The sequence below is a fragment of the Lepidochelys olivacea genome (assembly GCF_965140295.1).
Source record: "Lepidochelys olivacea isolate rLepOli2 genome assembly, chromosome: 8".
Taxonomy (NCBI): Eukaryota; Metazoa; Chordata; order Testudines; family Cheloniidae; genus Lepidochelys; species Lepidochelys olivacea.
This window is the reverse complement of record NC_140418.1, coordinates 103,515,597-103,541,379: the sequence shown is the minus strand read 5'-3', so window position 1 is coordinate 103,541,379 and position 25,783 is coordinate 103,515,597. Positions and strand designations below refer to the sequence as shown.

The 25,783-nt window shown below is 57.6% G+C and overlaps 1 protein-coding gene across 1 annotated transcript; it reads left to right on the top strand.

Annotated features, from left to right (window-relative positions):
- Nucleotides 1–235: 235 nt before the first annotated feature.
- On the top strand, nt 236–19,332 carry LURAP1 (leucine rich adaptor protein 1). The gene is made up of 2 exons (XM_084637495.1): nt 236–506; nt 14,750–19,332. Exons 1-2 carry the CDS (start codon nt 312–314, stop codon nt 15,485–15,487), a joined length of 933 nt encoding a protein of 310 aa, XP_084493621.1. The 5' UTR covers nt 236–311; the 3' UTR covers nt 15,488–19,332.
- Nucleotides 19,333–25,783: the final 6,451 nt, after the last annotated feature.

Here is a 25,783-nt window from a genome sequence, read left to right as displayed (position 1 = left end):
GGGTTGCAGTCGGGCAGGTGGAAGAGGCGAGGCCGGGGCTGGATCCGCCGGGTCGCGGGGAGCCCGGCTGCAGGGCCCCCCTCCTGCCTTTGCACCCCCAGGGTGGGTGGGGGATCCTGCGTGGGGCTGATGCTGCATTAAGGGCGCCCCAGCCGTCGGGGGAGGGGGCAGGAGCTGGGGGGAGCCCCGCGGCGGGGGCGGGGGCGCGGTGCGGGGCGCCCGGGGGCAGCTGGCGGCGTCGCGGGGGCTGCCCCCCTGCTGAGCCCGGGGGCTCCCCGCGGGGGGGTTCGCCCGGCCCCGCCGCCTGCGGGATGGAGGGGCCGGGCTGCGGCGAGCCGCTGCCCCCCGACCTGAAGGAGCTGGAGAGCAAGGTGGGGCGGCGGGCCCCCGAGGGGCTGGTGCGCTGGCTGCGGGAGGACCCGGCCGCCGCGCTGCTCGGGGAGAGCCCGGCCCGGGGGCAGCGCCGGGGGCTGGCCGGGAAGATCAAGGCGCTGAAGCTGGAACTGGTGAGTGTGACGGGCCCTTTCTCGGTCCTGCCTGGCCTGCCCCCCCCTCCGGGGGTGGGGCACAGCCCCCAACTCCCCCCCCCCATCCCCTGGGACCCCAATCTCCCCCCCCATTTCCCCCTGTCTTCCCCCCACCTCTGGGGGGGGGCAGCCCCCAACTCCCCCCCCATCCCCTGGGACCCCAATCTCCCCCCCCATTTCCCCCTGTCTTCCCCCCACCTCTGGGGGGGGGGCAGCCCCCAACTCCCCCCCCATCCCCTGGGACCCCAATCTCCCCCCCCATTTCCCCCTGTCTTCCCCCCACCTCTGGGGGGGGGCAGCCCCCAACTCCCCCCCACCTGCTCCCTATGTCTTCTCCCCACTCCCTGGGGTGCCAACCTCTCTTCCCATCCCCCTCCCCCCTACCTGTCCCCCATCCCCTGGGACCCCAATCTCCCCCCCATTTCCCCCTGTCTTCCCCCCACCTCTGGGGGGGGGCAGCCCCCAACTCCCCCCCACCTGCTCCCTATGTCTTCTCCCCACTCCCTGGGGTGCCAACCTCTCTTCCCATCCCCCTCCCCCCTACCTGTCCCCCATCCCCTGGGACCCCAATCTCCTCCCCATTTCCCCCTGTCTTCCCCCCACCTCTGGGGGGGGGCAGCCCCCAACTCCCCCCCCCATCCCCTGGGACCCCAATCTCCCCCCCCATTTCCCCCTGTCTTCCCCCCACCTCTGGGGGGGGGCAGCCCCCAACTCCCCCCCCCATCCCCTGGGACCCCAATCTCCCCCCCCATTTCCCCCTGTCTTCCCCCCACCTCTGGGGGGGGCAGCCCCCAACTCCCCCCCACCTGCTCCCTATGTCTTCTCCCCACTCCCTGGGGTGCCAACCTCTCTTCCCATCCCCCTCCCCCCTACCTGTCCCCCATCCCCTGGGGACCCCAATCTCCCCCCCATTTCCCCCTGTCTTCCCCCCACCTCTGGGGGGGGCAGCCCCCAACTCCCCCCCACCTGCTCCCTATGTCTTCTCCCCACTCCCTGGGGTGCCAACCTCTCTTCCCATCCCCCTCCCCCCTACCTGTCCCCCATCCCCTGGGGACCCCAATCTCCCCCCCATTTCCCCCTGTCTTCCCCCCACCTCTGGGGGGGGGCAGCCCCCAACTCCCCCCCACCTGCTCCCTATGTCTTCTCCCCACTCCCTGGGGTGCCAACCTCTCTTCCCATCCCCCTCCCCCCTACCTGTCCCCCATCCCCTGGGGACCCCAATCTCCCCCCCATTTCCCCCTGTCTTCCCCCCACCTCTGGGGGGGGGCAGCCCCCAACTCCCCCCCACCTGCTCCCTATGTCTTCTCCCCACTCCCTGGGGTGCCAACCTCTCTTCCCATCCCCCTCCCCCCTACCTGTCCCCCATCCCCTGGGGACCCAATCTCCCTCCCTATTCCCCACCACCTGCCTCCTGGGGCTACAGCCCCCCCATCTCAGGGTCTAAATGTCCCTTCCCATCTCCCTCCCCCCCCCGCCCCTTGGGGCTACAGTGTCCCCTTTTCTCTTCTCTTCCCTTCCTCTTTGGGACACAGCCCCTCCCCCCCTCCCTGGGGCCACAGACCCTGTTTCCCCCTGCTCTGCCCCTGGGGTCACGGCCTCCCCCTTATTCTGCTCCCTTTACCCCCCCCCATCTCCTCTCCTCTTCGCCCTGGGGCCACAACCCCCTCACTCCCCTTCTGCCTCTTGGCCCTCTGGGGCAGTATCCTCCCCTCTTCTCTGCCCCATGGGACGTTTGGGACAATAATCCCACTGTCTGCCCCCTGACGGGTATGTGTGATCTTCTGCTGTGCCCATCACCAGGGTGCTTAGGCCCTTCTCCTCTCTATACCCTAGAGGCTCAGGGGGAAGGTCGGTTAGGGTGGAAGATAACCCGGTTCTGAGCTCGGAGCCTGGGGACGTCGAGGAGATGCCAGACCCAGGCTGGAGTTCCCAGCTCCCCGGTGCAATTCTCAGCTCTTGGCTTAGTTGCAGGCCCAGAGAGGCAGAAGGAGGTCGGGTGTTGTTACCCAGCCTGTGCTGTTCACACATGACCAGCGCGCTCACTTTCCGTTGGCCTTACGGGCACTCGGGATCAGGCTCCCCCTCCCAAGCTAGATTAGTGCCTTCCGGTGTTTCTGGATGGAAACACCAACTACTGTGACTAGCTGAGCCACTGATGATGAGAGCACAGGTAAGAGCTGCCTTTCCTAAGGGGATCAGTACACAGCAGCAGCTTGGAATTTCAGGGAGATCATCTAGTCCACCCCCCTGCTTAAAGCAGAGCCAATCCCCAATTTTTGCCCAATCCCTAAATGGCCCCCTCAAGGATTGAACTCACACCCATGGGTTTAGCAGGCTAATGCTCAAACCACTGAGCTATCCCTCCCTGGGGTCCTGCATGTCCACTAGCACCAGCTCCTGCTTTTGCGTAAGGCTTGTGAGGCATTTGATTTGATCGGTACATTGGTAACTGAACACTTTAATTGACTGGGGAGCGGGGCCGCAAAAGCAAAAAATTTTAAAGGGGCCTCTAGATATATATTAGTGCTCTCCCTGTCATTTCAAAACTTCTCCTCCGGAAAGGAGCAAAGTCTTGTGGCTAAACCACAGGGCGGGGATTCAGGAGAGCTGGATTACTTTCCTGGCTCGTCCACTGAATTTCTTGGACAAGTCACTTCAGCTCTTTCTGTGCCTCAGTTTCCCCACCTGCAACTCCGACCCGTGGCTCATGTTAAAGCAGAGGATTTGTGGGCTCTGTTGCCGGCTTTGCCACTTGCTTCTTGTTCAGGCAAAAGTCTCTCCTCTGGCCTGTAACTCAGTTTCCCCTGCTATAATGTGGATGTAGTCACATTCCCTTACTGCATAGCGGGCTTGGCCGGGGCTACTTTTGGCTCATGAGTGTAAAGTGCTTTGAGATCCTCGAAGACAAGAGGGCACAGAAGAGCAAAATATTATTATCCAGCCAAACCTTGGTACGCAGGTTTTTCTTCCCCAAAAGAACAGTCAAGACTGACTCGTCTTTGAAATCTCATGATGGAGAGAGAAGGGGGCTAGCGGAAATAACCTTTCTCCTTCCACGTATCGGCTGCTTTTTTGAGTCGCTTCTTTTCGCTGTCGATGATAGATGTTCTCACCCTACTTACCTCTGGGAAGGGGCAGCTGGCCTCTGTTCTACCTCCCGCATCGTCAGCTGTGTTCTGCGCACAGAACCCTAACGCTGCAAAAGGCAGGAAGGAAACAGCTGGCGAGTGACTCCCAGCTCAGCTGCTGGGTGACTTAGGAGACAGCCGGCGGCGGGAGCTTAGAGGGGGGAGGGTGAATGATCCACTTTGGGTGCCGTGAACTGGCCAATTTCCAACCCCCTTACTCTAGTGGAAGCTCTTTAACAATTACAAGGGGTTAGGACCTCAGGTTTGTCTCTCATCGGAAAGACGCAGCTTCCAACAATGTGCTGACCCCCACCGCCCTGCAAGAGCATCCCCTCAGCGCTCGCATAGAAGGGAAAATAGTCACCACGGCTTCCTGCAGCATCCAGAGAAGTCTCCCTTCCAAAGTACTATCCCTGGGATGTAAATGTGCTGCCTGAGAGAAATGCTCCTGTTGTAAGATGTCTGGCTGCTGCTCTCCACCCCAGAAGCAGCTGCATGTGAGTGGAGTTTTAAGGCCCCAGGTTTCTGACGTGCATTGTGATAACAGCTATGTATGTTTGGTATATTAGCAGATGCGATCTGGAACCAGAAACCTGAATTTGAAACTTCTCCCCTTCATTGATCTCTGGGGAAACTTGGGATTTGGATCCAAAAGGGCCCAAGCGCTAATGATCAGTATTAAACATTCCAGCAAATGGCCTCCAGTCCAAACTCCTTGTTCCTGTGCTAGCATATGAAAACTAAAAAGAAACCCTCAGGGGAAAATGTACAATATCCTTTCCGCTTTAAAAATCTAAGGTATTACTAGTAACGTGGGTGGATTTTTATGTAGCGGGCCAAATTCCTCCCTGCTGTACCAAGGAATGCTCAGGGCCGGTTTTGTTGTATCCTGACTGATTCTCTTTCATATGCCACGTTTGGGGGGACAGACAGCCTGCTGTGGCTTTGAGAGAGCCGGGACTCTGAGTCGATAAATCTTGCCTCGCCATTATGCTGTGAAGAAACCGCCACCCTGGCTCACCCAGGCACTAAACTCCCCGTACATCAGCCCCACTCTCCACTTCTTGTTAAAGTCGCAAACCAAAGCGGGGAGTTTGAAATGAAGTAGGAGGGTTGGGAGGGGGAAGCCAGTTGGGTCAACATGCTTAGCGGTGGGGAGCCCTCCTTGCCTTGGCAGCAGCTAACGGGAATTATGGTGTCATTTAAACATCCTTGCTGGTAGAGAGACTAAGCACTGAATGAGTTGCATGGACTGACCTATCCCACCGCCCTGGTGACGGAGGGCAGGGACGCTTCTGGGTCTGCACAGTGCCTGTCACAATAGGATCTTGAGTGCAAGACGAGGGATCTTAAGCACTAGGGGAACACCAGCATATTTTCACCTTTCACGCCTTTGTTATATTTGACTGGGTTTACATGCGGGTGGCATCTGCTCTGAACCGCTTTTAGCCTTCTGCTCAAAACGCATGCCCATTTCGCCTCCTTTCCCTGCCACTGACCGGGTGCATGGCTGGTGATAATGACAAAGTACCTCCAACCGCAGGGAAAGCCAGCTCAACTTGCTTCAAACCACTGGTTCCTCTTAAAGAGGCACCATCAACAAAAGCCCAGCTATGTTTACAAACTAATTTCCTCATCTGTGTTGCTGACAGCGCCTTGGATCATGAGAATGGAGATCTATTAAAAACCTATTTTTCACCATTGCTGCTGTTTACCAACTGGTCAGTTTCACATTTCATTTCCAGTTAGTTTCATTGCCTGTTTCTCATGCATAAACACAGTGGGATTCTGGCTACCTTTGGTACTTACTGAGCTCGCCATTGCTGCAGGATCTAGCTTTTCACCTAGCTTCACAGCCCCCCTGTGAGGTAGGGCAATTGTTATACCTATTTCTCAGGTAGGGTACTGAGACACAGGGAGAGGAAAAGAATCTGGAGTAAAGCAGGGAACTGGTTTATAGCTCTGCCTTAAGGAAAAGGAATACTAGTGGCACCTTAGAGACTAACCAATTTATTTGAGCATAAGCTTTCGTGAGCTACAGCTCATTTCATCGGATGCATACTGTGGAAACTGCAGAAGACATTATATACACAGAGACCATGTTTCCACAGTATGCATCCGATGAAGTGAGCTGTAGCTCACGAAAGCTCATGCTCAAATAAATTGGTTAGTCTCTAAGGTGCCACAAGTCCTCCTTTTCTTTTTGTGGATACAGACTAACACGGCTGCTGCTCTGAAACCTGTCAGCTCTGCCTTGTAATTTTTCATTCTGCCTGATGTAACTTGCGGCTGTTGTCCATATCCATATAAGGGTCAACTCTCTTCTTCTGAATCTGCTGAGATCCACTCTGTGCATACTCGGTTTTCCCAAGCTGTTTAATCTGTTCAGTTTGATTTCTTTGCTGTGTGGATCATGTCACAGCAAAATCACAGACAAAAACGTCAAGAGATGGATGAATTCCCAGAGGGGAGGGTGAATAAAGGAGCCACTGATACCTGACAGCTGATATTCAAAAGCATTCTGCCATACTTAGCAATAATCCCATGGGGGATGTTTTGCTTCACCTTGGCGAAGAATCAACATGCTCGTGTTTGGAACCCATGGCAAAGAGATCTAGTCTGCTGTTTATCGAATCTGGTGCTTGATCCAAACTGGAACGGCACGTTCTAAGACAGGGATTCATTTAGTCCCGAACCCTGCCACCACACTCCTCCACTTCGGGAAGGATTGGTGTAGATCTTCAGCATCTCACCCTTCCTCGCATGCCCTGATGACCAGTGAAATAGTCAGCAATGTTGACATGTAAATGACTAGCATGGGGCGCAGTTCACACCTCTGGGAGCCTGTGTGTCGGGCTATCTGCAAACATCACTGCAGCGGTTACACTTGGCTCCCGTTGGAAGAGTGGTCTTCACCACCATAGCAGCTAGAGACTTTGCATTTCAAGTACCAGCTGAGACTCTGGGGAACAGTAAAGAGGTCCATCTGTGCCCCTCCCCGCCTCTGCTAGCCCCCCATGCACCCCACGTCTTGGAAATCCTGCTGTATGACAGCAGCGGCTCTTTAAAGAACACCAGCTGCGGGCCTTTTAAAGGGAACAATAGGAGTCGGGTGCAATGTGCTGGAGACCTGTGGAGAGGCCATTTGTTCTGTATTTTCCGGAGGCCTGTGAACACTTCCTGGACAATGTTTCCTTACCCCTGATTCCTCCATCTGTTACTTCCCCTTGCTGAGGTCTGTCAAGACAGGCCCTTGGGGTCAAGCACAAGCTCACTGATCAGTCATGCTGCCCCCTCCTCCACAACAGCGTGGAACATGGAGCCCCAGGCCAGTCGTATTGAGTGCTCAAAGGAAAGTCTAGCGGGACGTTTCCTACAGGATTCCCCTCGCCCCCCATTCTCCTCCTACCGGAGCTGAGGTGGACATGAGTAAGGTAGCAGCCATGTGGCTAAGCTCAGTCACTGGAGACGAGGGGGGTCGCTCTGTTGCCAGGATGCGACCACAGTTGGCTTGTGGGCAGGGGTTGTGGTCCCAGGTGTGGGCATGAGGGTGCTGTCTTTTAGGCCACTCTTGTGGGGAGACAGTGAGAAGGGAGCGGGGAAGGAGGATGGTAAATATGGAGTCAGCGGGTACCTCTACGCTGCATAGAAAATCCACTGCAGTGCAAGTCTCAGAGCCCAGGTCAGTTGCAGGAGTGGAGCTACCGGGCTATAAAGAGCACTGTAGACCTCTTGGCCTGGGCTCCGAAACCCGGCGAGGGGGAGGGTCTTGGAGCCCAGGTTCCAGCCCAAGCTGGGACGTCTACACGGCTATTTTTAGTCCTGCAGCCCCGTGAGCCCGAGTCAGTTGGACCAGGCTCTGAGACTTGGTGCCAAGGGATTTTCTTTGCAGGGTAGACATGCCCAGAGAGGAAAAAAGATGCATTAAGTCAGCAGTTCCCAAACTTGATTGGCTCACATCCCACTTTTTGAAATAATGGCTGGTTGAAGGATGACATGGATACATCTCCTTTTAGTGTCCATTTCTTTTAGGCCTCCATAGGGTTACCTTATTTAGGGACCCCAAGATCAGTACATTTTGAATTGGGCTGGTGGAGATGTATCAGGGGAGAAATGAGAAGAGGAGCGAGGTGGGCTGGGACAGGTGGGAGGGTTGGAGGACGTGTGGCTTAGGGCTAGTTGGGAATCTTTTGACCCACTTTTTTTTGGATTTGTCAAAACCAAACCTTTTTGCAGGAATGCACCAGTTTCGCGGAACCTTTCCTTGAGAGAGATTCCTCGGGGCCAGGGTGGAGTTTCTGGTCAAACACTACCCACCCCCCCCCAGCCTGCTAGCCAGCGCAGTCAGCTGGGATGTGGGCGAGCCAGGTTCAAGACCCAGCACTGTGAATATTTATACATACCAAGTGGAACGGCTTTGACAGGCAAGATTGAGAAAGGCCTACCCTGGAATCGCCAATAGCCCGATCCAGGTCTCGCACAGGCCAGTGATTTCCCCCAGCACTGGCTATTCGGGAGTGGGTGGGGGGTCTCTTGCTGGGTTTTCAAGAAAACCTTTACAAGGGCTCCAGAGAATGGGAAACTTTTTGAAGCCCCAAAAGTTTTGAGTTTGGGGAAAACCATTTCCCCTCCCCGTGATCTAATGAGAGCCGGGTCTGGCTGGAGAGCAGAGGGCTCTGGGGGTTGGGGGGGGGGGGGGGGTGTGTGTCTGTGTAATGGGGCGGGGAGGGCTTAGGTGGAGTTGAGAGGTGGGGAGTTTAGGCTAGAAGGGGGGTGCTTTCCCCGGTCCCCAGGCAGCTTCAGCTCCAATTCACCCTCATTCCAAGGCTGTAGGTTCCCAGTTCCCGTGGAGGCAGGGAGCCCTGGCAGTCCCACCGCAGCTCTGGGAGCGGCTTTCCCACAGGTCTCCCGCCCCAGGCTCACAACTCCTTCCTCCTGGCCGAGGGATTCCCTGGCTTCCCTTTGTGCCGCTGTGTAGTGATGCAGGCAGGCTTCGCTACCCGGTGCTCCCCTGCACCCATCGTCCTCCACCTCAAGGTGCGCTCTCTGTCCTCCTGGGAGGCCCCTACCTGCTGGGTTTTCTCCTGTTCCGGAGGTAGCTCCCAGATTAACACATGACCCCACTGAGCACCGGTGTCCTTAAATGGGCCGTATCGTGGAACAGGGTTGGCTGGCCCCAGGCCCCGCTCTCTTGGAAGGGGGGACAGCATCTTGAGCCAGTGCACCGCTGCATTTGTGAAGCCCTGTGTTTGCTCATCCACCCTGTCCCAACGCGGGATTGCCCCTTCCAGCCTGTTCCCCGAATCCCTGTGCGGCCTGGGTCCAAACGCTCCCATGATCATTATCGCGCCTGGGCTTATCCAAGCAGCTGCCAAGGAGCCGGTCCCTGCCCCAAGGACCTTACAATCTAAGGAGAAGCTGAGAGCCACCAAGTGGATACGGGAAGGACCTGGAGACAGGGAAACCACTGCTAGCTGCAGTCCAGCACACCGCTCGCCTCGCCTGTGACTAGCTTTTGGTAGGCAGCTGGGGAGAGGAGCGTTTTAGTCTGTGTGGTGGGGTTTCCACCCGTCCCTTTAGGGCAGCGGTTCATGGCCTAATTAGCACACAGCTGCCGCCCAGCTGTGTGCTAAAAAAAATTCAAAATTTTCCACCGGGATCTGAAAGGGCCTGGCTGAGGGGGAGATGGCGTCTGGCAGCCTGCGGGAGTGCTCCTGCCAGCAGGGGGCGGGTGAGGGGGGCAGGGGAGTGGGTCTCTGGGCAGGTTTGGGGGTGGTGGTGCTCTGGGCAGTGAGGGCGGTGAGTCGTAGGGGTTGGGGGGGTGCTGCAGCACCCCCAGGTTTTAGGCTGCCTGGCCCTGCATGGCGGGCTTCGGCGTGCAGGTGCCTGGCCCCGCGGCACAGGGTGTGGGGTCCGGCCCCGCGCCCCTGGGTCTGGCTGCCTGGCTCTGGGGTGCAGACTCTGGCTGCCAGGCCCCACGCCCAGGGCTCTGCCTCTGGCCCTGCTTCATGAAGGGGTCTCTGGGCGAGGGGTGCTGGGCATAGGGGACTGTGGGGGGCGGCGTGGTTCTCAGCCTGCAGCTCAGGTAACACACCGGGGGCTGCGTATGCGGCCCACAATGATAAATAGATTGAGAACCACTGCGTTGGGGGTGCTGGGGCACAGGGGGAGGATTCATCCTTAGCCACACTTCCTTTCCTGCCTTGGCACTCACGCCCCTCCGGGCCGTGTCCAGCTTGGGTCAGTGCTCGGCCGCACCCAGCCTGATTTGATCTTCCAAGAAGGCCTCCTCAGCCAGTCCCCCCGCCCCAGACCTCTTCTAGCTTTGCTTTACCCCCCACCCCCCCGCCCGGCTGCGGGTTTCCAGCCCACGCCAGGGAAGCAGAGCCGCGTTTGGCAGGGAGCGGGGCATACGGCCAGGAATGTCTTGGCAGGATGGGATTTCTGTCCGCGAGCCAGATGTAGCAACGGTTGATGCTGCAGCGGGCCTGGCCCCAGCCCTCAATGGGCCCGCCTCAGCGATTCAAAGCACGGCCTTTCAAATAGCAGGGCGCGCCCTCCCCCAGCCCCCGCCTCGCCCTTGTCACGTCCTCTGGGTCGTACCCTGCCCCCCAGCCTCCCTCCCTCCGCTCCCGTACGCTGTTGGAAGTGTAAGGCCCTAGTTAAAATGTCATCTCCCCCCTCACACGCACAGAGCAGGGCTGTCCCCTGCAGCAGGGGGCGGTAGGGATGGACAGACAGACACCCCCGCCCCCCACACACACAGCGGGGCTATCCATTCCAGTGGGGGGGTGGGAGGGGTGTAGAGACAGACATTCCCCCCCACACACACACACAGCTGGGTTGTCCCCTCCAGCAGGGGCCATAGGGACAGACAGACAGACCCCCCCCCCCACACACAGCAGGGCTGTCTCCTCCAGCGGGGGGGGGTGGGAGGGGTGTAGAGACAGACAGACCCCCCCCACACACACACAGCAGGGCTGTCTCCTCCAGCGGGGGGTGGGGGGTGGGAGGGGTGTAGAGACAGACAGACCCCCCCCCCCACACACACAGCAGGGCTGTCTCCTCCAGCGGGGGGTGGGAGGGGTGTAGAGACAGACAGACCCCCCACACACACACAGCAGGGCTGTCTCCTCCAGCGGGGAGTGGGAGGGGTGTAGAGACAGACAGACCCCCCCACACACACACACAGCAGGGCTGTCTCCTCCAGCGGGGGGTGGGAGGGGTGTAGAGACAGACAGACCCCCCCACACACACACAGCAGGGCTGTCTCCTCCAGCGGGGGGTGGGAGGGGTGTAGAGACAGACAGACCCCACCCCACACACACAGCAGGGCTGTCTCCTCCAGCGGGGGGTGGGAGGGGTGTAGAGACAGACAGACCCCCCCCCCACACACACACAGCAGGGCTGTCTCCTCCAGCGGGGAGTGGAAGGGGTGTAGAGACAGACAGACCCCCCCCCCACACACAGCAGGGCTGTCTCCTCCAGCGGGGGGTGGGAGGGGTGTAGAGACAGACAGACCCCCCCCCCCACACACACAGCAGGGCTGTCTCCTCCAGCGGGGGGTGGGAGGGGTGTAGAGACAGACAGACCCCCCCCACACACACACAGCAGGGCTGTCTCCTCCAGCGGGGGGTGGGAGGGGTGTAGAGACAGACAGACCCCCCCACACACACACAGCAGGGCTGTCTCCTCCAGCAGGGGGTGGGAGGGGTGTAGAGACAGACAGACACCCCCGCCCCCCACACACAGTAGGGCTGTCCCCTGCAGCAGGGGGCAGTAGGGACGGACACGCACACCCATGCCCCCCACCCGCTGCTTGGAGGAAGCTATTCCTGATGTTACATTACAGCCTAGTTGCACCAGCCAAGACCAGGGAAGTGATCAAAGCATCGCGCCCTCCTGCGGCGGGTGAGGACCGGAGGTAAAGAGGGCTAATAAGCTGATATGGGGGGGGCTAGAGGCAGGTAAAGGCCAAATAGGTCTCAACCCGTGGGGGGTGAACACCCCATGCCCGAGTGGAAAATGCCACGGGACTCTTAGGACGGCTGCCTGTCTTCGACATCTCTGCAAGGCAGCACGGTGCCGTCGTGCCAGGGCCTGGGCACGGCAGGATGGTGCCTGGGGTGTGCGTGTGATTGCCCCCTCCTGTCCACACGCCACATGCTGCGTCTGGGGTAGCTGGCCCTATGGAAGGGGTGCTGCTTTCACCCGGGCTGCTCCCCAACAGAGAAGGGGCCCCTGTGGGAGACGCCTCCCCCCCGCCAAAGAGGGCTTTGGGCTGGGCCAGCGTTCCCAGTTCAATGGGCTGGACTCGTGCCGTGCTCGGAGCAGTGGGGGAATCGAGCCGGGGGCCTCAAAGCTGCAGCGGGTCCCGTTTGCAGTTGTCTGCTGCCCATCCGACTGGCCTCCGGCACTGCAGACTCCAAGCGCCCCTCCCGTCTGCGCATCCCCCCGAAAGCCAATCCGACGGCAGAGCCGGCCAGCAGGCCACTGGGGCTGATCCAGATCTGGGCGGGGGTGGGAGGCAAGCAATCCCCCCAGCCCCATTGCACACAGCTATTTGTCCGCTCCTGCAAGGCCTCCTTGCCGCCCGGCTCTTCTCTCGGCACCCCGCCTGCTCCCAAAGGGCAGTGACCGAGCGTGCATTTATTTTCTGGTGTGTGACCATGTGGGGAGAGCCCACGCTCCCCTCCCGCCCGCCAAGCTGCGTCTTCCCCCGGGCGTCACTCCATGCCGTGCTCCCAATTGAGATGTGGGGTGGCGTGAGTGGTTCGGGGGAGGCAGGAGCCTAGCGCGTCCGAGGGGAATTATACTCTTGAGTCCAGCCAGGGTAACTCTGGAGTGACTCCCCCTGGTGCAGTTACGCCAGTGTCAGCCGAATTTGGCCCCGGGGTGGCGATTTGAGGAGCAGGAGGAGGCAGGGTGTGGCTGCCCTTTGGGATTGTGGGAGACAGAGCTTGAGCTCACTAGGCCCAGGCCAGTGCTAACAGCCCTTCCTTGGTTGCTCTCCGAGCCCACATCCAAAAGTTCCTCCAAGGGCCCCGTTGTCTGTTACCCCATCCCCACCATAAGCATAGAAATGGAGGCAGGAGGGTGGCTTTATGATCCCCTTGAGCTTCCAATGTTCTCAGATCCTCCAGGGTAGGTTAGAGCAGCCTTTGAGCTGCTCTACATTCTGCTCTGGGGGTATGAAAAGAAAGGCTACAGCACTCCCCTTCCCATCCCCCTCTTTCAGGGAGTCCCCTCCAGTGTCAAAGCTGACTGCACTTGTCCAGGTGGGGCGCCTGCAGGCAACACTGCCAGGGAGGCCAGAGGAGGTGGTGATCTGTAGGAACCTGTGGGGTTTGGCAAGGGTCCTGGGGGTTCATAGAGTATCAGGGTTGGAAGGGACCTCAGGAGGTCATCTAGTCCAACCCCCTGCTCAAAAGCAGGACCAATCCCCAATTAAATCATCCCAGCCAGGGCTTTGTCAAGCCTGACCTTAAAAACTTCTAAGGAAGGAGATTCCACCACCTCCCTAGGTAACGCATTCCAGTGTTTCACCACCCTCCTAGTGAACAAGTTTTTCCTAATATCCAACCTAAACCTCCCCCACTGCAACTTGAGACCATTACTCCTTGTCCTGTCCTCTTCTACCACTGAGAATAGTCTAGAACCATCCTCTCTGGAACCACCTCTCAGGTAGTTGAAAGCAGCTATCAAATCCCCCCTCATTCTTCTCTTCTGCAGACTAAACAATCCCAGTTCCCTCAGCCTCTCCTCATAACTCATGTGTTCCAGACCCCGAATCATTTTTGTTGCCCTTCACTGGACTCTTTCCAATTTATCCACATCCTTCTTGTAGTGTGGGGCCCACAACTGGACACAGTACTCCAGATGAGGCCTCACCAATGTCGAATAGAGGGGAACGATCACGTCCCTCGATCTGCTCGCTATGCCCCTACTTATACATCCCAAAATGCCATTGGCCTTCTTGGCAACAAGGGCACACTGCTGACTCATATCCAGCTTCTCGTCCACTGTCACCCCTAGGTCCTTTTCCGCAGAACTGCTGCCTAGCCATTCGGTCCCTAGTCTGTAGCTGTGCATTGGGTTCTTCCGTCCTAAGTGCAGGACCCTGCACTTATCCTTATTGAACCTCATCAGATTTCTTTTGGCCCAATCCTCCAATTTGTCCAGGTCCCTCTGTATCCTATCCCTGCCCTCCAGCGTATCTACCACTCCTCCCAGTTTAGTATCATCCGCAAATTTGCTGAGAGTGCAATCCACACCATCCTCCAGATCATTTATGAAGATATTGAACAAAACCGGCCCCAGGACCGACCCCTGGGGCACTCCACTTGACACCGGCTGCCAACTAGACAGTTCCAACAGGCTGGGCCCATCTTCACACCATCCTGCCAGCTCTGCTGGGGGCTGGAGCAGCCAAATTACCTGAGGATTTGAGAGGAGTGGGTGGAGATGGATTTAGCTGCTCTGTGTATCTATGGCTCCCATCCCTGTCATATTTGAGTGCCTCCCAGCCTGTGATGTATTTGTCCCCCTCCCAGCAGCCCTGTGAGGTAGGGCTATGCTGTTATCCCCTTTGTGGAGATGGGAAACTGAGGCACAGTAGGACTAAGTGGCTTTCAGTTGGCCATCTCTGACAATAAGCTCTCAGGGGCACGGACTGTCTTTCCTTGTGCCTTGCACGGCATGGAGGATACCCTCGATACGGGATCGATGCAAGACCCACCCCTCCTTGTGCTCACCCTGCCTGGATAGCCGTGTAGCCCCAGTCAAGCGGCACCCGGCTCGCTCCAGGGTGAGAGGAGGAGTGGGCCCAGTGGACAGTAACAGAGAAGGCCAGAAGAGGGGTCTGTGGGCCCCCACGAGGCTGGCACATTGTCAATCCATGCCCTGCCCCTGGAAGGGCTTTCGTGGCTCCTCCGTCTCTTCTGTTCTCTGCCGGGGGCACATCCCAGCCTAGCATCCTGAGGCCTGTAATGCTTTGCTCTAATTCCAGAGTGTGGGGGTGGCTCTCCCGGCGAGCGCCCTTGGGGAGACTCCGGGGTATAGGCTGACCCGTGTTCCCTTTGTCTCCCCACCCAGGCCTACCTGCGAGCCATCGACGTCAAGATCCTGCAGCAGCTGGTGGTGGTGAACGAGGGCATCGAGGCCGTGAAGTGGCTCCTGGAGGAGAAGGGGACCCTGACCAGCCACTGCAGCAGCTTGGCCAGCAGCCAGTACAGCTTGGTGGAGAGCCAGGAGACCTCGCGCCGGGGCAGCTGGACCAGCCTGCAGGATCCCAGTGAGAAGCTGGACAGCATCTCCGTTGGCAGCTACCTGGACACGCTAGCTGACGAGATGGACGAGTACTGCCATGGCTCCATGGAGCCTGTCCTGTCCTCCACGCCGGGCAGACCAGGCATCCCACCGGCCAGACTGGAGCAGGACTGGTCCAGGAGCGACCCAGACAGGGGCCTGCCCAGTAAGCCAGGCAGCCCGCAGGACAAACGCAAAGCGGACCCGGAGTGGCTCCGGATGGACCATTCCTTGGCCCGGCCTGCCCAGGAGCAGAGCACCAGGGACTCAGCCAGAGCAGCAAAGCAGCCTGCTGGCCCTCAGCCACCCCAGATGGCCAATGGCTTCTTGGGCAGACAGGCTCCTGCTTTGGAACCCAGTAAAGAGGCCAAGGGGGAGAGGCTGAGCAAGAGCAGCCCGGCTCGGACGGCCTGGAGGAACGGCCAAGTCGACTATGAGCCCTGCAAGCTCAAGGGCAAACTCCACCTGGAGTACGACGCCCACTGGCACTGGGTGCAGTCGCAGGACGATGTGACCTTCTTGTAGCCTCTGGAACCCGGCTCGTGAGGGGCCGCGTGGAATCCTCCGCGCCCGCCTGGCCGATCCTCGCCCAGACGAGCACTCAGCGTACCGAGGGGGAGACCAAACTGGCTGCATTGGGCTTCCTCAAAATTCCCCACGAGCACCGGTGGGAACAGCCTGCGGAGCTCTCCACGGCGTCCCCTTTGCAATGTGACGTTTCCCTCGGGGTCGGCGTGGGACCTGCGCGATGCCAGACCGTGGCGCTGCACAGCGGGAAGTTGGACTTCTCCTGAATGGCGAAGAGGGGTGATCACACTAGAGGGGTAACGGGACAAGCCAGGCTGCACCTCCCATAACGGCACTTGGGGCTCACCCGGCTTTTATTAGTGCAGATGCTAGTGCAGGATAGAGAGCTCTTCTCCACTGGTTCGATCCTGCGGTCAGCCGTCACCCTGGGTTTAAGGAAGGGAGGGTGGTGGAGTGATTAGAGCATGGGTCTGTTCCTGGCTCTGCCTCTGACTGGGACATTAGCCCCTTAACTTTGCCATGCCTCAGTTTACCCTTCTGCAAAATGGGGCCAATACGCTCCCTACCTGGCCGGAGCGGGTGTTTCCTGACGTGCCAATAGTGCTGCACCAGGGGGCAGACGGAGCCCAGCCCGGGGAGCACGGAGGTCCCGCAGACAGAGCCTGTTGGAGCGGGGCATGTCAGCACTTGGGGCATTGCAGCCTTTGCCATGGCTGGGGCTGGGATGTCGCGGGCTGGGCATGACCTCACTGGAGGACTGGGCCAGGGCAGCGGAGTGGTTGTAGAGCGGGAGCCCCATGTTTCAGCAACGCATCCGGGTTGTTTCTAGAGCCTCTACGCTTTCCTTTTCTACGCCTGCAGCCCCGCCCCACTCCTATCCTCACCGCCCCACTCCTGCCCCTCGAAACCAGGTGAGAGGGCCGGGGGGGCCTAAAGGGCCCCTAAAAGCCCCAGTTGCAGTCAGGTGGGGATTTCCCCAGGGGCAGGTGTTGTGCAGAACAACCGTAGGGCTGCCCTCCGAGGACTCTGCTGCAAGCCCTGGCGCAGGGGGCATGCTGGGAGGGGGCAGAGTGGAGTTTGGGGGTGGACTCTAGGCAGTGCTGCAGACCATGGGACAGCTTGGGGAGGCGGCTGTAACTTAAACAGGCCCCCAGGAGTGCCTACGTTATAGGGGCCCTAGAGCAGCCCAAGATAAGAATGCAGCCAGGCATATTGGGTTGCATGAGTAGGAGCATGGCCAGCAGATCGAGGGAAGTGATTATTCCCCTCTATTCGGCACTGGTGAGGCCACATCAGGAGTATTGTGTCCAGTTTTGGGCCCCCCACTGCAGAAGAGATGTGGACAAATTAGAGAGAGTCCACAACGGAAATGATGAGGGGGCTGGGGCACATGACTTATGAGGAGAGGCTGTGGGAACTGGGATTGATTAGTCTTCAGAAGAAGATTAGAGTGAGGGGGGATTTGATAGCAGCCTTCAACTACCTGAAGGGCGGGGGGTCCAAAGAGGATGGAGCTCGGCTGTTGTCAGTGGTGGCAGATGACCGAACAAGGAGCAATGGTCTCAAGTTGCAGTGGGGGAAGTCTGGATTGGATATTAGGAAACACTATTTCACTAGGAGGGTGGTGAAGCACGGGAATGGGTTAACTAGGGTGGTGGTGGAATCTCCTTCCTTAGATATTTTTAAGGTCAGGCTTGACAAAGCCCTGGCTGGGATGATTTAATTGGGGTTGGTCCTGCTTTGAGTAGGGGGTTGGACTAGATACCTCCTGAGGTCTCTTCCAACCCTAGTCTTCTATGATTCTATGATCAGGGTGCAAAGGTGGCTTAAAAGTCTCGAGAACACCCCTGTGGGCGGCAGGTTCTCGGCAGCACCTCTTGGCAGAGCACAGAATCCCCCCCGTGCGTATCGGGTCAGATCAAATTTGTAACTGCCCAGCCCCCAACCTTGCCCGGGGATCTGTAAGTCCAGCTTCGCCTCCCAGCCAGTCTGTCTGGCTCAGCCGAATTGCACTGCAGACGCAAGCAGGTACAATTGAGGTGTTCGCCATGGCACACCTAGGTCGTTCTTCCCAAGCCGGGGTGGGTTTATTCCAGGGCTGAAAACAGAAAAGTGATTAAAACTTTTTTGTCATTAAAATCAACCAGTGCGAATCTGAAGCCACCCAAGGAGCTGCCTTGTGCCATTTTTATGTGGGCACGTTCCATCGGAACTGCATTTTAAACCAGTTTTCTTCATGTTTCCAAACACCTCTCCGTTTTGGGTAGAAGTTGAGCCTGGACATTGGTTGGCCTACAACTTTGCATTGCATCTTGAGATGGAAACCTGCCCCAGTCATAACCTAGGGGTGGATAACCAGGAGTTGGGGACCTAGCAGCCCATACCTGCAAGGCAAATGGGGTGATAATTTAAAGGAGACATGAGACCATCTAACCCGCCGTAGGTCTCTCTTTGTGACTGTTTCAAGCCCAACCCAACCGTTGCAGACGGACGCTGAACACCAAATCAATTGGCGAGGCAGAAAGACCCTCTGCCTGGCATACCCACTCTTTGTCCTTCTCTTTCTGTGCTGAACGTGGCTTGGCTTGGGAGGTTCGTCCCAATGGTCTGAATCGCGGTCCGGAAGAACCCTGCAGGCCTGATTCCCTTTCCCTGATTCTGCTGCAAATCCAGAGCACTTCCACGGGAGGCAGTGTAAACACAAGTGTGCTGAAACTGGTTTGAAGTGGTTTCCATTATATCCAGGGGTTACAGTTTGGTCCAATGGCTCTCAGCACCCCACTATACAAATTGTTCCAGGCCCCCTGCAAGTGTAAGGGACGGGTAATCCCGGCAGTGTAAATTTCGGCAACTGGAGAAGAGGAAAAGCGGGTTCCGACATAGCATTGTCCTTCCTTGACCCATGGAAGGGCGACGGGATTGCTGAACGCACTCGAGACCTGCTTATGCTCAGCCCAGGAATCTGTGAGAGCAATGGCTGCCCGCTGTCCTCAGACCCAGAAGCAGATAAAGTGCCAGAACCCATATTGCACCCGGATTGCCAGGTTCCCGGGATGGCACCACCTGAACGACTGGGAATTCTGACTCCTCTTCCGTTGAGCCCTACAGGATTTGGCAGCCGCACCTTGGATATCGCTCTAAATATTAATTCACTACCGAGCCCTGACCTTCATTTGTGGTGGCTTGGTTTTTTTGTGTGTGGTTAAAACGCATCTTCCCAGTGCAGCTGATCCACATCTCGCTTATTTCCCCACAGCAGCAAGGCTGGATCCTCAGGGCTGGGTTGTACGTGGACTGGCCAAAAGCGGAACAAAATTGAAATTCATGGGACGGGGATGGGCGACCGAAAGGCCACCTTGGTCTCGGGAAACCACAGTGACAAAACCCGGCAGTCCTGAAGCTTTCTGTATCGCATCCCCGGGACCAGCGCTGGGGCAGAGAAAAGACTGACTCCATAATGACCCATCCCAAGAGGCTGTCTGTCTGTCTCTGCCCTTCCCAGCCTCTCCTGGTTTGCTGCCATCCACAAACGTCACGTGTCCACACAGCTACCTTCGTTTCCCATATAACCAGCGAAGCACCTGAAAGCAGTGGCAGCCCATTGCCGGGGAAGGGGGCATCCTGCTTTATTTATCGATGTTGTGCCAACTAATGCTTCCTTTGCCATGTTGCATGTCAGCACATGGGCACCTCTGCTCTGACGGCTGGGTAGCGAGCCGGTACCCTGGGGGAGGGAGGAAACACAGGTCAGGATGCGCTCCAGGAGCAGGGTTGGCCAATGCTGTTAATAAAACCACTGTCAATGTGAATAGCCTGCTTAATAAACAATAACCCTCCTAAAACAGGCACAAAATATGGCATGCTTTTCTTCCTCTCCTCCCCAGAAAAGGGGGAGATTTTGGCCCAGGAAGTTGAACAGCAGAAATTCCTAACACAGCAGCCAGGTTACACATGACATAGCAACAGGGAAGGGACGCTGTTTCATCATTCTGTCCTCTGCATCCAGACATGATATGCACCATCCCTTAGCAAGGCTTACCTCCCGCCTCTAGGTATTTACACCGTGCTCATCATCGTGATGACAGGCCACCGAAGCAACCACCACTCACCCTAACTCTTCCTTTCACTCTGCATTCTGACATGCAAGCCTAGCTGGGTCCAGACTGGGAGCAATGTGTGGCTCAGTTTACCGTGGGGGAGCCTTTGGTTTTGGGGGAACTCCCATTTGCCCATAAGTAACCAGGAAATGTACCATGATCGTTGTCTGGAGTTGATCTAGTTGGAAGGCATTCTGGCCGTTTCTAGTAGAAACGGTGACTGGAAATTCCAGTTCGAGGAGGATTTTGAGATTTCCAAATCCGGCTTAGCTCCAGCTCAACCCCCAACATTTGGAAATTCTTGGCAAAGGAAACTTCTGAAAAAAGCTATTTTTGGTTAGGTCTGATGGTTTTATTTTTGACACAATCAAAACGTGTTTTGATTTAACACTTTTGGGAAGCGTTCTAGGAGAACATATAGCACCAAATAAAACAATTGGAAACAAAGAGCCATTTTGAAAGGAAAACATGTAAACATTTTTGTTCCAGAAATGTAAAAACGGGACGTCTCAATGTTGTCAACACCTTTCCCCCACCCCGCATTTTCCCCCTCCGAATTGAACTTTCAGCGAAATGGTGTCAGTTTCGCAAAGCGATTCCGTTTTGACAGAATCGTTCCCCCAAAGTTTTTCGGAGCAGCTCTTGTTTCTAGCGCTGAAATGGTGATTGGAAAAATGAATTTAATTCTAGCCCTCTGCCCTCGGGCAAATTGAAGAGTCTAGAGGAACATTAGCAGCGTTATTTGCCCCACAAGCAGATTGGTATTTTGCTGTCTCTTAGGTAATGAGCGCCCTCAGGAGCTTTGAGAAAATGGGGTCCTTTAGGTTGCTCCTGTGATGTGGGGAGTTGGTGGTGATGGCTGGTGCTTTTTGGACTGTGGGGAGAAAGGGAAAAGAGGGGAAGGATGGTCCAGTGGTTAGAGCACTAGACTATTCCATGGGAGACCTGAGGCTCTGGGCCGTGCCTCAGTTTCCCGTCTGTAAAATGTGGATAACAGCCCTGTCCTACCCCACAGTGATGGCCTGACAGGCATTAAATGATTGTGAAGTGCTCAGATACTAACAGGATTTGGTTAAGAGAGTCCTAACTACTGGAGAAGACTTGGTAGAGCCCTTGGAAGATGGGACAAATCGGAGTGCTGGTGATTTTCCTATGGCAACCCTATTGCTCTGAGAACAGAGCCAGGCATCACGGCTCTCTAGAGTAGGGATTCCCCCCTTGGACACCCCCCCCCCGCCCACTCTGCCCAGGAGCATTTCTGGACTAAGGAGAGAGCAGAGGACATAGCTAACCGAGAGACCCCCTTTTTGTGGGCTGATCTGACCGATTTGTACTCTCTGTTCGAGTCCGGAATGACTGGGGTGGGTTTCTTTCCAGTCACAAGAGCAGTTGCTCATAAAAACACAACGTGTTCCAAGGAAAATGCAAACCATATTCTCCAAGAATACGTTCCAGTCTTAACCGGCATTATGGCTCCCTGCTTTTAAATACGAGCGTTTGCAGATGGCAACACAGAAGTCAAGGCTAGCAGAGTTAGTAGGATTTCCTGTTTTCCTTCAGGATTAAAATCCCATAGACGCTCCAAAACCTAAATGGGGTGGGGGGGGGGGGAAGTGCTGTAAATTGGTAACAGCCTAGGGAGCCTTTAATCTCACCCGCTGATTCTACACCAGGCCAAGGCGCTGGTGACTAATAAGAGGCAGGATGGTCCAGTGGTTAGGGCGTTAGCCAGTGAGAGAGAGGGATTCAATGTACTGCTGTGTCACAATCTGCCGGGGCAACCTTGGGTGAGTCACTTAGTGTCTCTTGCCTCAATTCTCCATCTGTAAAATGGGATGCCCACCACGGCCCTGCCTCCGGATTGCGAAGCACCCAGAAGCCCTGGCCGTGGCGGGCTAGAGGAGTACTTCTGATGAGACAGACAGTTGTTATGACCTCTGCCATGGTGGTGTAGATCTGACAGGCATTACGATCTAACCGCGGTTTGGTGCGCCCTTCAAAAAGCCTCCTGGCTGCTGGAAAGAGGTGGAGGTTTTGGACCGAGAGGAAATTTCCGTGTTTTTCAGGGGAGCTCACCCTGCAGGCCAGGAATTCCCCTCCAGGGGAAGCCAAATGTGAAAAGATCAAATAATGGGGAATTATTTGACGGGAGAAATACTAGCAGCTTGTCTTCATCTTGGACTAAAACGGCGGCCCAAGCGGGCATTTGGAATAAACGGCAGCCCAAGGGGGCATTATTATTCGCTGGCATTCCCTAGTTTAGATGAGGCCTAAAGCCAGGCCGTGCATCGGCGCCTGGACTCCGAATCGAGTCTGTCCAGTGCCCCGCCTGCCGGAGCCCGGTGCCGCCCAAGCAGCGCCATTCCATTGGGTTCATCGAAGTATTTGTGTCCGTTTCCCGTTTCAAATCAGAGTGCACCATTCCCACAGAGACCAGAGCAGCGCTGGAGGGGAATCTACGTGTAGACGAAATAAAACCCAACGTTCCCCCCGAGGGTTTTTTTTCCTCGAGGCCAGGAGAGTTCCCATTTCCTTTCCCACCCTCCCGCTAACTGACCTTGTCCCCTACATTTCAGCCCTTCCCTCTGGAGCAGGTGCTCTGAAATCCCACCTCAGAGGCTCTTGTGCTATTTCTGTCCTAGCCGGAAGGTCCAGAATTATCTTTCTGCATAAGATCTGCAGACCCCCAGCCTGCTAGTTCAGAGAAACATCTCGATGTTAGGACGTGTGTCTCCACTGAATCTCTGACTGGCTCAGGTTCACCCATGGCGAACTGAAATGCCCTGAAGGCTGCTGGGACAGGGATCCTTTACCTGCTAGAGACTCAGCAGGTGATAAGGAGCTAACTGGGCCCAGGTGAAACTTCCCTAGCTTGGAAGGGAGGCCCCTGGTGAGCAATTGTGTGTGTCACCGACCACTAATCATAGAGACCCTCTCATCTGCCCTGCGGTGTCATTCAAAATAGGTGTTTAAACTCCCCAGGTCAATCCTGTAAGGGGACAATCACTCAAGGAATTCAGAAGCTTTCGGAAGAGGAAACCCGGACTCCTTTTCTCCCAACGCATTGTTCAGTCTCCCCCAAACTTTCCACGAACACGCTAATTGGGGCGGAGATGCACCCCAGGGCATTTCAGGCAGAGCAGGTTCCTTTTGGAGCATTTATAGGGGGATCAAAATCAGGCTAATAATGGAAACTGGCTTCAACTTTTACTATACATAGTGTTTCTAAACCAGTGCTTAATTTGTAACGAGAGATGTGCCGGGGCTTAAGCAATTAGTTGCCAGGGTTCAAGCAAGTTTTTTACGATCATAACTGACATGGCAAGCCTAGAGGTGCCGGGGCTCTGAACTGCCAGGCCTAGAGGTGCAGGGGCTCAGCCCTGACACAAATTAAACGCTGCTCTAAATTCTCTCAAAATAAAAGTTTTCCTTTTGTCCCGGTCTTCCTTGGTCCGCCCCTGTGCTGCCTGTCTAAACCAGATCCAGATCCTGCTCGGTGTAAAAAACGGGGCAGGATGTGGCCTTTAGCTTGATCGCTCCCATCCACGGTGTGATGATCATTATAATACCAGGCTAATCAAAAAGTGATAAAGCCTGCAACTTAATGAGGCACCAAACCCCTTTGGGGAAATCTCTCCTTATATTCCCCTTGTGCATTTCACTTCCCAGCCCTGTGAGAAGATTTGTCCCCTCTATAGCTTAGCCGTTTAAGCAATTCATTCGCTGATCAGCTACTTGCTTGGAGGGCTTTGCCTTGTTTCCGCCCACGCGGCACCGGGAGGGGGCCAGTCTGAAATGAATCCCAGCTCAGTAATAGTGAACCGGGCCAAAGCCTGTATGGGGAGCCCGGCCCGGCCTCCTTCCCCCGCACAGGGATCCAGCCCCTCTCTTAAACAGCTGCGGCATTCCCTCGCCTCGCCTGGAGAGCGTTCTCATGACCTCGCTGGGGGGGTGAGGGCACGTCCCCCAAGGGGGGGCACGGATGCCATGCGGGCTGCTGAGGCAGCAAATTACAGGGCGCAGCCCCCCCCTTCCGTCGCCCCCTCCACCGGCCCCGGCTCCCAGCGCACAGTTGGAGCATTGTGTAAACGTTCTGCGGCACCAGCCCGGGAACGTGGCGAGCCGCGGGGGCCAAGGCCGGTCACGGGGAGCGGCTGGGGCTCCCCAACGTACCTGGTGTGGTTGAAATAGCTCCCGGCGAGGACACGCCAAACATTCAGCGCTCGCTGCGCGCCCGGCAGCGGGGATCCAAGGGAAACGCAGGCGGGAGCTGATGGCAGGAGGAGCTGGGAGGCCGCGGGAGGTGGTAGAAACACCCCCCACCCACCCCCAGGCCGGAGCGGGGGGCTGGAGAAACCACCCGGGAGCGCAGCCCTGGAGAGCCGGGAGCGCTTCCCCACCTCGCGGGTTGGCACGTCCCCCGTTAGTTCTTGTAGGGCTGGGCCTGAACCGGCCCCCTGGCACTGGCCAAATGCCGGCTAAGGGCAGCGCTGGGGGATGATGGCGGGGAGGGCTGGGCTAGCAGGGGGCTGCTGGAGGTCAGGGCTGAGGGTCGCTGGCAGGGCTGTGATGGGCACAGGCAGGGGGTGGGCCAGACCTAGATTTGTGACACATGCTGCAAGTCGGGACCAAGGTGCATTGATGGAGATGAGTGTGGGGAGCGCAGCGCTGGGATAGAAGGGGGGGGGGCTGTGGGTCAGGATTGAGGGGTGTCGGCTGAGCTGTGTGTGGGGAGCCCAGGGCTGGGATAGAAGGGGGCAGGGCTGTGGGTCAGGACTGAGGGGTGTCGGCTGAGCTGTGTGTGGGGAGCCCAGGGCTGGGATAGAAGGGGGGGGGGCTGTGGGTCAGGACTGAGGGGTGTCGGCTGAGCTGTGTGTGGGGAGCCCAGGGCTGGGATAGAAGGGGGGGGCGGTGGGTCAGGACTGAGGGGTGTCGGCTGAGCTGTGTGTGGGGAGCCCAGGGCTGGGATAGAAGGGGGGGGCTGTGGGTCAGGATTGAGGGGTGTCGGCTGAGCTGTGTGTGGGGAGCCCAGGGCTGGGATAGAAGGGGGGGGCTGTGGGTCAGGATTGAGGGGTGTCGGCTGAGCTGTGTGTGGGGAGCCCAGGGCTGGGATAGAAGGGGGCAGGGCTGTGGGTCAGGATTGAGGGGTGTCGGCTGAGCTGTGTGTGGGGAGCCCAGGGCTGGGATAGAAGGGGGGGGCCGTGGGTCAGGATTGAGGGGTGTCGGCTAAGCTGTGTGTGGGGAGCCCAGGGCTGGGATAGAAGGGGGGGCTGTGGGTCAGGACTGAGGGGTGTCGGCTGAGCTGTGTGTGGGGAGCCCAGGGCTGGGATAGAAGGGGGCAGGGCGGTGGGTCAGGACTGAGGGGTGTCGGCTGAGCTGTGTGTGGGGAGCCCAGGGCTGGGATAGAAGGGGGGGGCTGTGGGTCAGGACTGAGGGGTGTCGGCTAAGCTGTGTGTGGGGAGCCCAGGGCTGGGATAGAAGGGGGGGTGGGTCAGGATTGAGGGGTGTCGGCTAAGCTGTGTGTGGGGAGCCCAGGGCTGGGATAGAAGGGGGGGGCTGTGGGTCAGGATTGAGGGGTGTCGGCTAAGCTGTGTGTGGGGAGCCCAGGGCTGGGATAGAAGGGGGCAGGGCGGTGGGTCAGGACTGAGGGGTGTCGGCTGAGCTGTGTGTGGGGAGCCCAGGGCTGGGATAGAAGGGGGGGGCTGTGGGTCAGGACTGAGGGGTGTCGGCTAAGCTGTGTGTGGGGAGCCCAGGGCTGGGATAGAAGGGGGGGTGGGTCAGGACTGAGGGGTGTCGGCTAAGCTGTGTGTGGGGAGCCCAGGGCTGGGATAGAACGGGGGGGCTGTGGGTCAGGATTGAGGGGTGTCGGCTAAGCTGTGTGTGGGGAGCCCAGGGCTGGGATAGAAGGGGGCAGGGCGGTGGGTCAGGACTGAGGGGTGTCGGCTGAGCTGTGTGTGGGGAGCCCAGGGCTGGGATAGAAGGGGGGGGCCGTGGGTCAGGACTGAGGGGTGTCGGCTGAGCTGTGTGTGGGGAGCCCAGGGCTGGGATAGAAGGGGGGGGCTGTGGGTCAGGACTGAGGGGTGTCGGCTGAGCTGTTTGTGGGGAGCCCAGGGCTGGGATAGAAGGGGGCAGGGCTGTGGGTCAGGATTGAGGGGTGTCGGCTGAGCTGTGTGTGGGGAGCCCAGGCTGGGAGCAG

Excerpts from the sequence above, each read along its gene's own strand:
- LURAP1 (XM_084637495.1), top strand. The coding sequence starts at position 312 with ATGGAGGGGCCGGGCTGCGGCGAGCCGCTGCCCCCCGACCTGAAGGAG. Across the intron at positions 507-14,749 it reads AGGCGCTGAAGCTGGAACTG|GCCTACCTGCGAGCCATCGA; the intron begins GTGAGTGTGACG and ends CTCCCCACCCAG.